This window comes from Bidens hawaiensis, unplaced genomic scaffold (genome assembly GCF_021521415.1).
Source record: "Bidens hawaiensis isolate Kalapana, Puna unplaced genomic scaffold, B.hawaiensis_p1.1 tig00016203_1, whole genome shotgun sequence".
Taxonomy (NCBI): domain Eukaryota; kingdom Viridiplantae; phylum Streptophyta; class Magnoliopsida; order Asterales; family Asteraceae; genus Bidens; species Bidens hawaiensis.
In genome coordinates, this window is record NW_027492477.1 from 261,532 (window position 1) to 279,094 (window position 17,563).

General features: G+C 34.7%; 1 protein-coding gene across 1 annotated transcript; it reads right to left on the reverse strand.

The window, feature by feature from the left end:
• Positions 1 to 9,386: 9,386 nt before the first annotated feature.
• Positions 9,387 to 14,507, reverse strand: LOC143550928 (uncharacterized). Its single transcript, XM_077041474.1, has 5 exons — positions 13,204 to 14,507; positions 12,392 to 12,561; positions 10,744 to 11,457; positions 9,798 to 10,011; positions 9,387 to 9,688 (listed from the first exon to the last, which is right to left on the reverse strand). Exons 1-5 carry the CDS (start codon positions 13,496 to 13,498, stop codon positions 9,387 to 9,389), a joined length of 1,695 nt encoding a protein of 564 aa, XP_076897589.1. The 5' UTR covers positions 13,499 to 14,507.
• Between the last annotated feature and the right edge of the window lie 3,056 nt (positions 14,508 to 17,563).

Consider the following 17,563-nt stretch of genomic DNA (forward strand, 5'->3'; position numbering starts at 1 on the left):
TGTTTCATTAAAGAAAAAAAAAAGTTATCTTTTTAGAATGCTTAAATCTTCACGTGACATCTAGAGAATCAATGTTTAGCTGATTGTCACGCATCTTGGCGGTACTTCACCCGATTCTGAAATTGGATAATTTCCAAAATGATCCAAAACAAGAGAGACAGAAAAAAATGATCCTAAATGGGTTTAAGTTCCCAAACTAACCCATCAAATATGCACTGAGGAGACGATTTGGTAAAATAAACGACGGGATTTTAAAACCAATCAAAAGGTGACATGTGTAAAGGATCTGACACACCAAACGGGATTTTTAAAAACCTCGTCTGTTCCGACCATATTTTTAAGTTAAATCACTTTTTAAAAAACAGCCTATCCAGACAGTTTTTTTATGTTTGTTGTCTGGTCAGTTCAAATTATTATTATTATCATAACTTCATCTTCTTTATTTTCTTCATCTTCTTCATCTTCATCTTCATCTTCTTCGGCACCCTCAACCTCACCACCGTCTGACACCACCTCACCGCCACCCGACACCACCTCACCGCCACCCGCTGCCGCCGCATCACCACCGCCAACCACCAATCTTTATCTCACCATGTGAATTCAATGCTTCTTCCATGTTCCAATTATTCAGATATATCTATCTATTTTATGTGTTTCAACTTCATTTAATCTCATCATTCATATTTCATAGTAGTTGTTTTTATTAATTCTACTTTTTAAGTTTCTTACCCAAAACCCACTTGATATATATGAACACCAGTAGATTATGTACATTTTTAGGCACAAGTGTTTCTACTTTTAGATCAAAACCAAAATAAACATGAAATCATGTCGGATAACAATATTTAATATTTGATCTAATTACATATCACATGAACAATGAGCATTTGAACATGAAGAGAGCAGTTGAAAGAAAGCTCTCGTTTTATTTAACATGACGGGATCCAATGTAATAAAGATTGGTGGTTGGCGGTGGTGATGCGGCGGCAGCGGGTGGCGGTGAGGTGGTGTCGGGTGGCAGTGAGGTGGCGTTGAGGGTGTCGGAGAAGACGAAGATGAAGAAGAACTAGTTAGGATTAATAATAAATTGAACAGACTAGACAACAAACATAAAAAAAACCGTCTGGATAGACTGTTTTTTAAAAAGTGATTTAACTAAAAAATATGGTCGGAACAGACGAGATTTTTAAAAATCCCGTCTGGTCTGTCAGATCCTTTACACATGTCACATTTTGATTGGTTTTAAAATGTCGTTCGTTTATTTTACCAAATCGTCTCCTCGGTACATATTTGATGAGTTAGTTTGGGAACTTAGACCCATTTAGGATCAATTTTTTCTCTCTCTCTTGTTTTGGATCATTTTGAGAATTATCCCTTCTGAAATTTCTTAAAGGTCTTCAACGATTCTTGGCGGTCCTCCAAGATTCCTGGTCTCATAATAAGAATTCTCATTTGTAACCTTGGATTTTACATTGACTGAATTACAAATGCCTCTCTCAACTTCTAAACTAGCCAAAATTGACATGAATTTTTTGGTGTCAAATGGATATTAGGCTTGATGCCTTTATTCGTAATTTCATTTTAATATAGAATGCATTTATTCGCCAATGCCACTAGCACGTACATAATCATCAAAATCAAATGAAAACTCGTAAAAAACACTTTTAAACACTAATTTTTTTTCATATTTTTTTTCATTCCTTATATGTGTTACTAAGTTTTGTCAAAACCAAAAAGAAGTTAAAAAACTGTAGATTTTTGTAGTGCATATATGTATCTCATACAAGGTAAATATGTAGATTTACAAGTTATGTGTGTGTGTTTAATTTCTCGTGAATTCCATATGTTTATCAAATTCTTTTTGTTTTGGTAAAGATTAATAACATATAAAAATGAAAAAAAAAAAAGTAGTGTTTAAAAGTGATTTTTATGAGTTTTCAAGTATCTTAGTGGTTTTATCTTTTTATCTTAACATTCCCCAGTATATATCCGACTTTCCGTAAACCGTTGTTGTACCGTTTTGTATAAATGCAAACAAAGGGATCGTGCGGTTATTAAAACCCTAACGTATGCATAATATTGTGGAATTGCATCAGAATTTTCTTTTTTCTTTCAAGGCAAGCACGCAAAACATTCGATCTAGCTTATGGAATTCGTAATCGCTTACCACTTCTAACGTTTTTAATGATTTATGGTCACGCATGCATATAACATTTTACATGAGAATGCTAGCTTTTTAAAATAACGTTACGTGAAAACTTGTTATTATTTGATAAATAAGCGTGTTTTGATGTTAGCTAATGATTTTCTTATATGTTACTTCGACTAAGCTTTCTTTTGTACTACTTGCTTTAGCATTCTTTTTTGACAATACCATTCATAAAGTTTTGATAATACGTGTAAAAAAATGAAAAAAAAAACTGAAACACAATAAATAGTCCTATATTTCAGAATATAAATTAAACATATTATTTAAATTATTTAATTTAAATCTACTTAAAAATTGGGGCATCCTGGTCCAAAGGAGCAACAAACGCAAGCAGTACCACGACAAAATCCACTATATATGTGTTGCGTTTTCGGCACATATTTAAGGCATTCCTGTGCACATATGGAAAAATCACAAGGTTTTGGTGCATGATCAACAGAATAACCACAAAACTGAGCATCTGCTTGTCAACAAAAAAGGTAAAAATTATTAATAAACAAATAAAACAACATTATCATTTGAAAAACAATATGTTAACAAAGAAATACCAATTGCCTTGCACGCTGCTTCTACCGGGGGGAAGCCATACAAGTCATAAGATTTGAACAAAGCATGTAAAGAATAATTAAAAACATGATATTTTTCTCCATTTCAGACTCTTAAGTAAAATATAGTGTGAGATAAGTGAACAAAACTATGACCCCGGTGATAAATGAGTACATGTATTTATAATGTTTTTTATCACAAAATATTTAATGAATAAGATATTGCAATTAATCTCTCAAAAATATTGAACATTAAATAGATTAATATATTTTATACACAAGTAGATTCTTATATTTTACCGGTTTACTTAAGTTATTGATTTGCATTTACACCCAGTATGGGGTCGAAGATATCGCTTAAACTAATCCATGAGATTTTTTGATATTTTTTGGGGCCCGTATTTATAAAAACAACTTTTAACATAATGGGAAAAACTGAAACAAGTAAACACGGTAAACGACGATTCATTAATCAACCAATTTTGTATCATGTAAATTCAATGTTCATTTATTTCATTTTTTGTAATTGACTAATTTCCTATACAAAGTACAAACTTTATATCTGACGCAACCATTGTTCGTGTATGATAATTGGTTCAGGTGTGATGTTTATTAATGTAGTTTTGAGTTATTTTTCAAGTTAAAATTGTATTTATATGGAATTACAAGGTAAACTATTCAACCCAGTTGAACCTCCCGATACATTCCAGTTCAACCGGTTATACTATTTTTAAACTAAATCCGGTAAGAGTAAAATATCGGTTTTTAAAACATTGGTTAGGAGTGTATAGTGTATCACTTTAGTTTTCCTTGAATGACATACTTATACTATAGAGTTCCAATCTCAAAAACCAATAAGTGGTTAGTGGTCACAACAAAGTTGTTTTTTTAATAGCAACAATCCAAAATTCAAAGGACTAAACATGCAAACATCATAAGTATAATGTAATAAATAGTTTTCTTTTTATAGTTAGAATAATGTTAAAACATACGCATTAAATACAAATTAATTTCTAATTAATGCCTAGGTTTGGAAAAATTAATTTCACATTTGTTTTAGGAATAACTTTACATTTATCATTTATTAAATACATGGCATTATATAGAAACTAATTTCTCCTAACCTTCAATAAATATATAAAATATGAAATTAATTTATATGAACCTTAACAATAAATTAGCACAATGATGATTACACATTACGCAATGACCTGAAACATGAAATACAATAGTGAATACATACAATAATTTGAACGTAATACACAATGAACATAATACTATTTTTCTCAAATTAAGTAATTGCCATGTGTCAATTCCGAACGAAATACAATGAACGCAATACACAATGACTAAATTACAATTATGAGCAAAGTGAAAAATTTACGAACAAAAGACAAACTGAGGAGCTTAATGACATTATGCCGAACAAAAAACACGGTGACGACGAACACCCACTAAAAAACATACTTTAAAAAAAAACTTTTATATAAAATAGTCATTTTCATATAAAAAATTAAAGTCTTTAGATATTTCGAACACTTGGTTCACCTGGTAACTCACGTCGAACACTTAAAACTTGTAATCTTTCTCATAAACTCTTCTCGAACACTTTCTTAAACTCATGAGTAGTTATACTTAATCAAATATAACTTTCTTAGACACTTGGGCTTAAATACTCGTGAACAAGTCTTCACGAGTAGTTACACTTAGTCACATCATCTTATCTTCATATGTACTCGTGACTAACATAAGTACTCAGAGTATCACTTAGTCATATCAGCAACTCCCTAATAAGTTAAGTACTAGTGTAGTGTAACCCAACTACTCGTAGTTTATACTTAGTCTTGATCTTGATCATCTTTATGTGTTCTACTCTTTTTATAGACTTCAACATGTCATAATTTTCATCAAAGTCATCTAATTCTATGACAACAAATTATAATTTTTCTTAACTTGCATACACTAGCAACATCAACTTAATTTTCGAGACAAAAATTCCTTCAACAAGGAGATGATGTGACACCTCACATTTTCAGGTTAACTCTGTTAACACATACTTCGTTATCTTACACGTCATGTGTAACATTTACACGAGTCATTAACAAGTCACATACATAAGTCTGTCAGTACGCGTTGGTGATTAATGTCGGACGTGTTATGTTATATTGTTAATAGCTTGTATGATTTAGTTGTGGTGTGATATATAATTATGCGTTACATGCCTTGCTATATTATAATTATGTATTATAATATTAGAATAAAAAATAAAAATATTTAAACCCGTCGTGCTACACGACGGGGAGAGGGCACGATCGTCGTTATAAGCGACGAACGTACAGATCGTGTTTTTGTTTTAAAACGCTTTTTCAAACCCTAATCTCACAAAAACACCCGCAACCGTCTCCAAGCGATTCTTGCACTCCCTTTGGCCAATTTTTGGTGTTCTTGGTGGGATTAGGAATGCTTTTGATCATTCTTCTATTGTTGAGGAATCATGAGTACAATGTTATATGTTTGTTATATGATGGATTAAAACGTTAGGGTTTGTCATATAATAATGTATTTAAGAAAATAATTAATAACACACGACTAATAATTTATTTAAAAAATAAAACATTGCAAATTAATCATTTGTTAAACCATCTTCTTTATCAATGGTTTGAAAAACATTCCATCCCGGCCGGTGAGTGTGCGAATCAATTCGTCACACTTGACGTTTTTGCAAAAAGCACTGCGTAGCATGTCTCTGCTTATCCTGCCAATGTTCAGGCTTTCGTCATTGAATCTGGTGATGAAATCTTCTATGGACTCATGATCCCGGCGGATAACATCCAGAATTTCTGATTGGTCACGCGTATGCTTCTTTTGTTGGCTGAACTGTTGTGAGAACTTTTTCACCAGATCATCTCAACTAGAGATTTGACCATCAAGGAGTTTTTCGAACCACTCCCTCGCTGCCCCTGGTAGTGTCAATGCGAACATGACACCAATAAGGGAGCGTCCATCCGCTCACTCCGCCTACCGCCACAAAGTTCTGCAGATGATCACTTGGATCAGTCATGCCATTGTATCTGCCTACCGTTGTAGGTATCTTAGCATTGACAGGAAAGGGTGTTGTCGCAATGCTAACTATAAATTTCGACTTTTCGGCAAAGGCTGCCGGACGGTATGCCTTGGTGAAATCTTCCTCAGCATCGCTGTGATATTCGGTATGGCGGACGACGTCACGCGGACGACTGCTTCTTGCCCTTGAACTCATCCTGCTATTACCCGTATAGAAGCTATCTTCCGGGCGATAGGTTGAGTCGTAACTGTCATATTCGTCCAAATAGAAAGGCATCCACATGTCTATGCGAGGACAAGGGCGTAGCCTTCGTGGTTCAATGAACTCTTGGTCAGTTTGTTGGTTGTAACGAATTTGACTTCCTCTCACCGTTGGAGGAGGAGAAAGAGATCTCTGAGGAGACTCTTCGTAAGTCAAAGCACGGGCATGATAACGTTCATTACGTACCTTGCGTTCGTATTCAACCACCAAACTTTCCTGTTGCACGCGGAGCCATTCATCCGGAGACAACAGTCCTCTAGATCTGGACTCATAACGATGAGATCTCGCTAGTTCAGAATCTCTGGAATCACCTTCCAGATCCATGACTGATCTAGTACGGCGAGTCTCTCTCGTAATTCGTCCTTGACCTGCCAAATTGGAACCCTCCGGAGCCGTAACACGTCCCAAATCAGTGGGAGTTGGTCCGGCTGGTGCAACAACACGCTCAAGGGTACGACCTTCCGGCGTTGCACCGGTGGCACGTGAGCCCGAAGCTAAGCCACGTGCAAAAATACTGGAAGCAAAACCCTCAGGTGCATCAGTATTATCAACACGTGGTGTTTGTACAGGAGTTCCCGTCGGCCCCTCAGGAAGTTTACTCATATTTTAAACGAACCAAAAAACCAACGGAGAAAAAATTGTGCAGTTCTAACACCAAAACGGATGGCGCCAATGAAGAAACACGGATCCAATCCCCTAGTACGGGTCCTGGATCCGATGAGTCCACAGGGTAAAATACGGATAACTATTAGTACGGTATGAGTATAACTTCCCGAAGTCCAATGACCGGAACCTGTAAAACAGACACCGTGCGTCTCGTTACAGGAAGGACAAGATGGGGGGTCTTCCTGTAACCACCATCCGGCGTGAGAATCAGTAACGTTTGTAAAGGAGAAAGTACCGAAGGACCACAGATTAAGAGTTGTCAGAGTACATGTAAGTAAGAGTAGCGGTGAGTGAATGAATACCTCATGTAGGTTGACAAGGTATTTATAGCCAAAGGATGTAGGAAGGTGATTGGGCCAGCTGTCCTCTTCTAGAATATCTCGATAACCGCCTGGACGCGTGTCCTCTTGTGATAGGTTGAGCTATACGTCCCATGTGCATGGGTATAACAACCTGAACACGTGTCACCTAATGATAGGACGGATTGCACCCTGGCCAGGTGCACGGTTATAACAACCTGGCCAGGTGTCCCTCATTCATTGGTAGGCAAGTCATGTATTCTTCAAGTAACAATCGTGAGCGTTCTTCTAGAGGGTAGTTAGTTATTGACAGCTGTCCAGTTGGCATTGCCCCTGGTCATTTTGGCGGACCGATGTCTTGTCCTGCGGATGACTTCTGAGGGTGCCAGGATGTTTCCGCGCGTGGTATGAGGACGTTCTTCCTCTACCGTGATATGCGGGTGATTCATATGTCCCGTGGGTGATATGTGAGAGGTTCCTCTACGACCCGCGGGTGGTACTTAAGGGTATTTGGGTCTTTATGGTACCCTACCTCTATACAAGCTTTACTGATCGATGTCAAATGTCAATCAAAAACATTTATAAAATATATTTACTAGCTAGGGCAAGTAAGATGTCGAATCTACATGGAATCAGTGGAACGTGCTAATCAAAGTTAATGCTTTTTAATATTTATACTAGGCGGACAAACGAAGTCAAGCAAGCTTTTGAAAAATGGTTTGATTGTGAAATACTCACAAGTTTTACAGTCGGTCATGGGTGGCAAAACTTTCTTGGATTTCCAGACAAAAGAGAAGAAATGAAAAGATTGTTGAAGTTAATTTTGGTGTTTGATAGAAGAATTGTTTGCCTTCAAACAATTAGCATTGATACTTGAATTCAACATTTCAACTTACTTTGTCATATTTGCTAAAAGTGTGTATTCTTTTATTTATATACACATAAAAGTGTTCTTAAAATTGTTATAATTATATGTATGAAAAATTGGATTTAAAAATGAAAAATTGGATGTTAAAAATTTCAACTTAATGTTGTTGCCTGGTAATAAGCCCAAGTGAGAATACTCCCGTTGGTGGTCCGAACTTTTAAAAATTTACTCTCACTGAACCTTCGTCAAAAAAACTTAACGGCGTAAAGTTTTGTCCGAATTTCAAATTTATGTTTTAGGGCTTTTGATCCGAATGAGGATATCGATTGATGCAAAACTTATCTCGAAACAGTGCTCCAAACAGGTTACTTTTTGTGAACCGCAAATTCAAACACCCAAATTGAAGCATCGTTTTGCATCAATCGACTCATATCCTCATTCTAATTAGAAACCTTAAAACATCAATTTGAAATTCAGATAAAACTTAACGCCGTTAAGTTTTTTAACAGGGGTCCAATGAAAGTAAATTTATTAAATGTTCAGACCATCAACACAGATACATTAAGTTGGGATTATTAAAATCCAATTTTTCTAAAAGTAACTATAATAACAAAATATTAAAATTATTAAAACAAAAGTTATGAAAAAAATTAAACAGTGTCATTGGTGGAGACCAACTTGCCTTTTAGACAATAAGTCACTTGTTTACAACTCTTTTGTATAGACAAATGATAAGTTCCAAAACTACTCATTAAAGTACTACTACACCAAAAATGCAAGTGATTATAAAATTGTTTTTACAAAAGTATATAATATATATGTTTTTTCTTTTATAAGTTTTAATATAATTAGTTTTTTTCACAAATATAAATTCGAATGTGCGCATCGCAATTAGGTGTGCAATATGTTCGGAATCTAGTGGCGGTATTAAGACCTCGGTCTACTAAAATGCCAACCGAACAAGGCGAGTTAGCTGAAACATGCTAATTAACCAACCGAGGAGCAAAGTTAGTAGCTTCCGTTTCAAAATTAACCCAACCAACCAAGTTTGCGTAGTTTGTTGCATGTTTGCGTTCGATTTCAACGTGACAAAAAATAACATTTCGACCCAAAAAAATATTAACAATAAACAAAAACATTATAAACCGCCCCATAAACACCCCTACCTATAACATAAAACAAGAGCAAAAACATAATAAACAATATTCATAATTCATAACCTAAAAAGGTCTCGCCTTTTTCCATACGACTAACGTACATCTTTCAATGCACAATGTACAGGTCATCGAAGCATTCCGACTCAAGAAGTAGTAGTTACTTTTTTACTAAAAAAAACCTTACAAATTTGGAGACACCCACCCCACCATAGGGTCTCTCTTTCTCCTAGTTAGGTGTTCCCTAAAACAAATCAGTAAAAAAAATTACAAATCTACCCTCACTTATTTACATAAACCGCCATTCAGTTTTTCGGTAATCAAGCTTCCATGTTTTCGCTTGTATGCTCGCCTTTTTCAACGATTTGTAAATCATTGTCGCGGGCTGAACTCGGGTCGTCTTCTTTTTCATGGCCCGGGTCGTTGTAACCGTTAACGGGGTCAACGGGTTCAGGGTTTTCTTTGGATAAAAATGGGAAAGTTCCGGGCTTTATTTCGTTAATATTGGCGGGAATCAACGAGAGAATGTTGGGTTTTGTTTCTAGATCAACCCAATGGTCTCCAACCCATTCTCTTGAAACCCTAATGTTCTTTTTGTCTAGTTCAAGATACAAATTTTCACCTGTTTAAAAAAAAAAACTCGTCAAGCGAAAATACAATATTAACAGGGTTTTTGGATGACCGGTTGAAACGGGTCATTTTATTTTTATAAATTTAATCAAGAAACGTACCGGGAATATAGACTTGAAGATCTCCATCGGATGCGCCAATGCCGGTCACAACCCCTTCCCACCACCCGTCGCTCCACCATCCGTCCACCGGGGACCCGACCTCGAAAGCATCGTTTGTTTCACTTTCCACGCGAGCGGGCCTTGCGGTGGGCCTGCCCGAGCATCTTATCCCAAGTTTATCAGGCATGGCTAATCTAAAAGCTGGTATCCATTCCTTTAAAGAAGAAAAAAGTCAAAAAAAACGTCAAATCTTTTCTGTTGTTTAGTGTTTACAAATATGCAACTAAAAATTAGACACAAAACCGTAGAGGTGGGCAAATAAACCGGTTAAACGAACCGAACCGAACCGAAATTCGAACTGAAACCGAAACGGTTTGAAACCGATTATGCAGAAACCGGGATTGGAACCGATTGAAACCGTAGGTTCGGAACCGGTTTGTAGTTTTCTCCACCAAAACCAGTTAACCGAACCAAAACCAGCCAAAACCGAGCAAAAACCAGTCAAAACCCGAACCGAAACCGATCAAAACCTGAACCAAACCCAATCGTACATAGTCAAGAAACCAGTTTCAACCCGAACCAAAACCAGTTATAAACCGGTTTTGACTTTTGTGGACCAAACCGAACCGGTTTTGAGTTTTAAACCGATTTGTGCACCTATACAAAACCGCAGTAACAACGATTTTAACTAAATTATAAGAAAACGGTATGGCCCAAAAAATTTAGTTTCAAATGTGTAATAATCAAATATTAATTTAAAAAAAAATCAGGCCCAAACTCACTATTTTGAACAAAAAAATTTCGGCCCGAGCTTTTCAAGCCCAAATGGTAAAACCGAAAAAAAAACAAACAATTTTCAAAAACAAAAAAAAATTAAATTCTTGGTTTTGTTTCGTCTTGGACCCAAAACAGACTTAAAAGAATAAATTTATCGACAATCACATACCTCAAGATTACCACTTCCACCTTCCTCCTTCAAATCATCATATTGTACTTTTAACCGTCTCTTGGTAACTTGCAGTACGGTACACCGAAACCAACATCCACGAATACCACTATCCAAACACAATAATTCTATCTTCTCATTAACCTTTAAAAACACGGCATCCGAATCCCGATTCTTCACGTACTTTGGAATAAGCTTTCTTCTCAAAATCTCATATTTCGCATCCACGCTAGACGAATCACACAACGCCACCTGTCGCCCTCTAGAACTCCTAGGTCGTTTACCTCCCGGGCTATTCTCTTCATCATCAAGAATATCGGTATCAAAAACCGAAAAAACAGGCTGATCATAATAACCATTTAATTTACTCGTTTTAAACGGTTTCACACGATTGTTTTTAAATTGTCTCCAACAAAGATGGACCCGGTTCAATAAATCTTCCGGGAGCGTGAACACGCATTTCTCGTAATGTTCACGGGCCAAAACAAGGGCCAGACCGTCCACGCACTCGGCACTGATGACCTGTGCGTAAGGTGTGATGAAAACCTCTTTTAGGTGAGGACTTTTAAGGGTAATGACAGCTTGTACTTCTTGACTGTGATGAAACCATCTGACTTTGACTTTCTTTTGACCTTTTCGGTCTTCATACATATCTTCGAGATATGCAAGGTGAGATTTTTCCTCTTCGGCCATAACATAAACAAATGATTGCACCTGAAAATTTTACACGGGGTAAAGTTAAAATACAAAGGGAGACAAAAATGAGAAGGATTTGTGACCATACAAAAAAACCCTTAAAAATAAATTCAAAAAAAATAATAAAAAATCATAACTCAAAATATAAATAAAAAACAAAAAAAATTAAAACTAAAATGTTTCCGACATCAATCCCGTTCACAATAAAAAAAAATTGACGAAGAGACACAATGCAAAGATCAAAGACACAATGGCGAAGATGAACAAAAGACACAATAGAGCGCAAAATATAACACAATGCCAAACAAAATATAGCACAATGTTGAGTAATATAACACAATATAAAGAAAAAAAGACACAATGTCAATTAAAAAAGACACAATCAATGACGAAAATAAACACAAAACACAATGATAAACAAAAAGACACGACGACTTTTCACTTACCATTGTGTTTTTTTTTATGAGAATGAGAAAGAAGGTGGAAACATTTTTGTGTTTTTACTTTTTTCGGTTTTTTTATTAAAATTTAAGTTATGATTTTTTTATTTATTTTTTTAATGGGTTTTTTGTGTGGCTACAAATCCTTCTCATCCTTCTCATTTTTGTCCCCCTTCGTAGAATAACTTGACCCATTTAATTATGCATAGAAATTTAAAATATTAAAAACAAGAACTGGCATATTTGTTTCTCTACGCACAACCTAACAAGCCCTATGTGGAAAACTATATATTATTATTAAAAAAAAAAAACTTCCCGTTTTATTGTTTTACGTCTCTGTTTTCACATTTGTCCACTTTTAGAATAAAACATATATGATTCATATATGTTAACTATGACTGATATAGTATAATCACAACAATAATGTAAATATAGACACCAATTACTTATTTAAGGAAATGCATTTATATCAAAAGTGAATACATAGTGTAAACCAAAAGTAACAAGCTTACCGCAATTGTAATCCCGTTTCTGCAAAATGCTGGGAAATGTTTGAGTTGTTTACCGCAGATCCACGATGCACCTGACCACACTATATCCGGTACTCGTGTGTTTAAATTTCTTGCAAGCCGATTCTGAAATGAAGCACCAACTCCCGAAATGTGATCACTTTTAGGGGACACTGCATAATTAAAATAACAGAAACTTTGTTACCACTTTAGAAACTTCACGAAGATAACACAATGCACAACATTTAAGGACACCGATAAAAAAAATTACCACATGTTTATGGAAATTGGTAGATTTTATTATATTTGTGAAAGACCGCCCCAATATTGGGAAAAATCATACGACACAAAAACACGACAAAAAAACGTCATCTCAAATCTTTATGATACTTTGTAGAGATTTATGATCCAAAACAAGCTTTCCAACCAACAAAATTTCAAAAAATGTTACCGAAAATAAGACATTTTAAGACCTACCATTGAAAGACAGTAACCAACAGAAAAATGTGATATTCTAAGTATTCTAATTGCAACTTGAAGTTGATCAATTATGAGTTTCAGATCACAAAAATCAGACTTTGAGAGCATGTAAAAAACCGATCGTTGCGATAAATGTAGAATGACATATATACCCTTTCACACCACAACTTGTTAATATATTATTAAAAGTTACAAAACAAGCTTCTCAACATGAACATGACAACATAGATAAAGTTTCAAGTATAAAGAAAAAACAATGGCGGAACATTTATAAACATCTCAAGGTACAATGTATGCAACCGATTAGTATGATTGTATGAATTCAAGAAACTTACTCAAATGTTCACCTTGCACATTCTGTTTTGATAACATAGAAGTCAGCCAATTCACAACCTCTCTCCTTGACCTCCATCTGTACCCTGCCATGACCGAACTCTCGGCCTCGTTGGCTTTCAAGAACTCCTCAGCAACCACATAAAGCATATGCCTAACACTCCTTTCGGTTCCCACAACCGCTAAAACCGACTCACCCAAAGCGTCTTTCAAGAAATAGTGAACTACCCTTTTACCCCTTTCTTTCGAAACATATTGTTCTTTCCATTCCACAAAACATTGACTATTCACAGCCATGCTTTTATAAATAATAATAATCTAAATATGCCCACTTCACTAACAGGACATATTAGAAGTTTAGAACCAAAAACATAACAAAAAAATTTAAAAAATAAAAATAAAAAACCCTAATTTACTAAAGTAGCATTGTAACTACTAACAGGACATATTAGAAGTTTAGAACCAAAAACATAATAAAAAAAATTTAAAAAAACAAAAAAACCCTAATTTACTAAAGTAGCATTGTAACCAACACTCAACCCATTATAAACATCTAACAATTCTTGAAACCCTAATATGTATATTTAAGCCAAAAGGAATAATCTTGCACAACTTTAAGCTAGAAAACACCAAATCCTTAACAAATACATACCAAAAATCTTGAATAAAACCCTAAAAATCAAGAAAAAAAATCAAGAAAAAAATTCTTGAAACCTTAAGATGAATATTTAGGTCAAAAGGAACAATCTGCACAACTTTAAGCTAGAAAACACCAAATCCTTAACAAATACATACCAAAAATCATGAAATAAACCCTAAAAATCAATAAAAAATCAAGAAAAATCAAGAAATAAGAAGTGGGTATGTTGTAAAACTAAAAAAGATCCAAACTTAAACTAATTCTTGAAGATCTGACTGTAATAAGTCAAAAGAATTCTGACCCAGGTTACAAAAAGGTCAAAACTTTGAAAACCCTTGTGAGAATCATGTGTAGGTGTCTTGATAAGACTAAAGGTCAAAGCTTTATGGTAGTTTGATGGTGGGTTTAGGTTCAAGAAACAGTTTAAGAAGCTTCGTGGTGTGTGCAACTGTGCATATATGGGTATAAAGATAGTGGTGGGCAGGAAGGGTAAAATTGGAAATTTGCAGTGGTGGTGATGGTGAAGGGTAAATTCGGAAAATTTGCAGAGATGATGATGATGATATTGGAAGGTGAGGGTTTACATTGATGTTATGTTATGATATGTGAATGGTGAAGAGGTAGCAGGTTTATTGAGTATAACCCTGTGGGCCCATTAAATGACACAAAGCATGATGATAAACTAGTTAGAGGTGCATAGAAATTCGATCGGTTCGGTTTGATTAATAAAAGTCAAAACAGGTTTATGTTGAAACTGGTTTGTTGATCAAGTTTTGAATGGTGGTGATTCGGGTTTCGGTTTGAAACCAGTTTTGGTGGAGAAAAAATTACAAACCGGTTTCGGACATAAGGTTTCAATCGGTTCTAAACTGGTTTCTACATAATTGGTTTCAAACCAGTTCGGTTTTGGTTAGATTTCCAATTGGTTCAGTTAAGCGGTTTTTTTGCCCACCTCTAAAACTAGTGAAACCGGGTTGGATTGAAGCCGGTTCGGTTTGATCAATAAAAGTCAAAACGGGTTTATGACTGGTTTCGATTTAGGTTGAAACCGGTTTCTTGATCAAGTTATGGACGGTTGCGATTCGGGTTTTGCCTGGCTATTGTTCGTCTAGCTAGTTTGAACCAGTTTTGATGGAGAAATTACAAACCGGTTCCGAACATAAGGTTTCAATCAGTTCCAAACCGGTATCTACATTATTGATTTCAAACCGGTTTCTAAGTTAACTGATGACCAACATGTTATGACAGCGTCGTTAAAAGGGAAAATAGACATAAAAGTGTTGAACCACATACGCTCGTCGCAGCGTGCACTCACAAAAATTAAAACCGAATCGTTAGACGTAAATTTGTAAAAGATGATAATTTATTGAGGACCAAAGTTGAAAGCGAAAAAGTGTTGGGATTAAAAATAAAAATACTTTATGACAAACTTGTAAAATATAAAAAGTATAGGAGTCAAAAGTAAAAAATAAAAAGTATAAGGTTAAAAGTAAAAAATAAAAAGATTGAAAGCACAATGTACAACTCTAACACCAAAGTTCATAAATGTATCATAAATAAGCACATTAAACCGAAAATGTAACAAGAGTTGTAACTTGTAAGTACTAAATAGCTTGGAAAACTAAAGTATCATGTTGGTTTAAGCCCAAACAAAGACAAGAGATTTGGTCGTGTAAACAACCTTAGATAAATGTTTATGAAGAAAGACGATGTTGACATCGACTTTCCAAATATCTCATCCACAGGCACCGATAAAACCAACTCAATAGTGGTAAGTTTGACAACCAGAATAAGTTTCTTATTATAGTCGATACCCTTTGTTAAAAGACGTTATATATACCGGCAAATCCATCAGAACGTCTCTTAATCCTATATACCAACTTAAGACCAACAATGTTGGCCTAAGTGAGCCAACAACAATACATAAATTTGACTAAAGTGTAAACTATAAAGCATTAACTTTAATGCTCAAAACATCCTACAACATCCGACATTTCTAAGCCTCGATGAAGGTAGAGGCTCAGAAAGTAGGAGTGGACAATACATGAAACGGTAAAGATAAACATGAAAATGTATGAGTTGACTGGTTGTTCATGAGAACGAGTAACTATTAAATGTGATGACAAGAAAGTGGAGGGGTAGAGGTCCGTTACAACTAGATGTGGGCAAATAAACCGGTTAATCGAACCGGCCAATTTGAAACCGATTATGTAGAAACTAGCTCGGAACTGACTGAAACCGTAGGTTTAGACTCGGTTTTAATTTTCTTCACCAAAACCAATTCCAAACCAGCTAACCGAACCGAAACGAGGCAAAAATCGGTTAAACCCTGAACCGAAACTAATCATAACCTGGTCAAGAAACCAGTTCCTACCAGAAACGAAACCGATCATAAACTGGTTTTGACTTTTGTTAACCAGACTAAGCTGGTTTCAATCCAAATAGGTTTTGACTTTTAAACCGATTTGTATACTTCTAGTTACAACTTGCAACTCGACTACTTCTACAACTAAATAACATAAAGTAACAAAATTTTATTTTATTTTATTTTTACATTTGCTTTTGTTTTTGCTAGTTTTACTTTCTATAAATGGAAGCCACAAAATAATAATAATAATAATAATAATAATAAAAATAATAATAATAAAAAAAAAACGTACGATGGTTACAAATGCACGTGGTTATCGTGATCAAACTTATCTTTCATGTGCTATTCATGGTAACATGACGTTTATGATGGTTACACAACTTACATGATATATACATTAAGAAACCATGACTTGTTATATTAAACTTACAACATAAATTGATTTTAAGAATAAAAATTGAAAATTGAAACCAAACGGTTGAATATTGAAACCAAACTGAACCGTTATTAAAAGTCTAGTTTCGGTTTGATTTCACGGTTTGAGCTTCAATAATGAATTGAATTTATCATAAAAAACCAACGAATTAACTATACCTCAATATGTAATAGATATAATAATTGTACCTTTCTTGATTTATCAAATATATATGCATACTTCATGTACATGCTTACAAAATAGTTTGAAAAAGTTAAATATTTGAACATACATTAAGAAAAAAGAAAGTTTTCATTTCCATTCAATTCTTTTCCATTTCTTCTTATTTCCCTCTTTCCTTTCTTTTCTTTTCAATTTTTTTCAAAATGAAAAAAAAGATTTTTCCTTATTTTTCATCTTTCTTTCTCCCATTTTCCTTTCCTTTCCATCTTTAAATAAATCTTGGTAACACAAATTGATGTTTCTTTCCTTCAAAAAAAAAAAAAACTTGGGAACACACAAATTCCTGTTTTCCTTTCATTTCTTTTCCTTTCTTCCTTTTAATGAGACTTGGAAACACAGCGGAAAAGTATGTATGCATACAAATTAAAATCCAAATATGTATTATAGTTACGTGTGGGACTCCGTCGGCGTCTAGGGCACTTTTCCGGCGAGGGGCACGAAGATGGAGGTGCTACTATGGGTATATAAGGTCTTCATATTTCTTTAATTTTAAACCATATAGAGATGTGAGTAGAGACATGTAAGAAGACAAGAAAAATAGTGATTTTTTACTATACATAATGTTTTCCGGCTAGAAATATGAGCGTAGAAGTAGTCGTGTGTTCCTTGAATAAATGAAGAAGATGGCATGACTTTTATTCAATATTTCAATTGATTTTTTTATTTAAAAGTAAGATAGAAGACTGCCATACATCA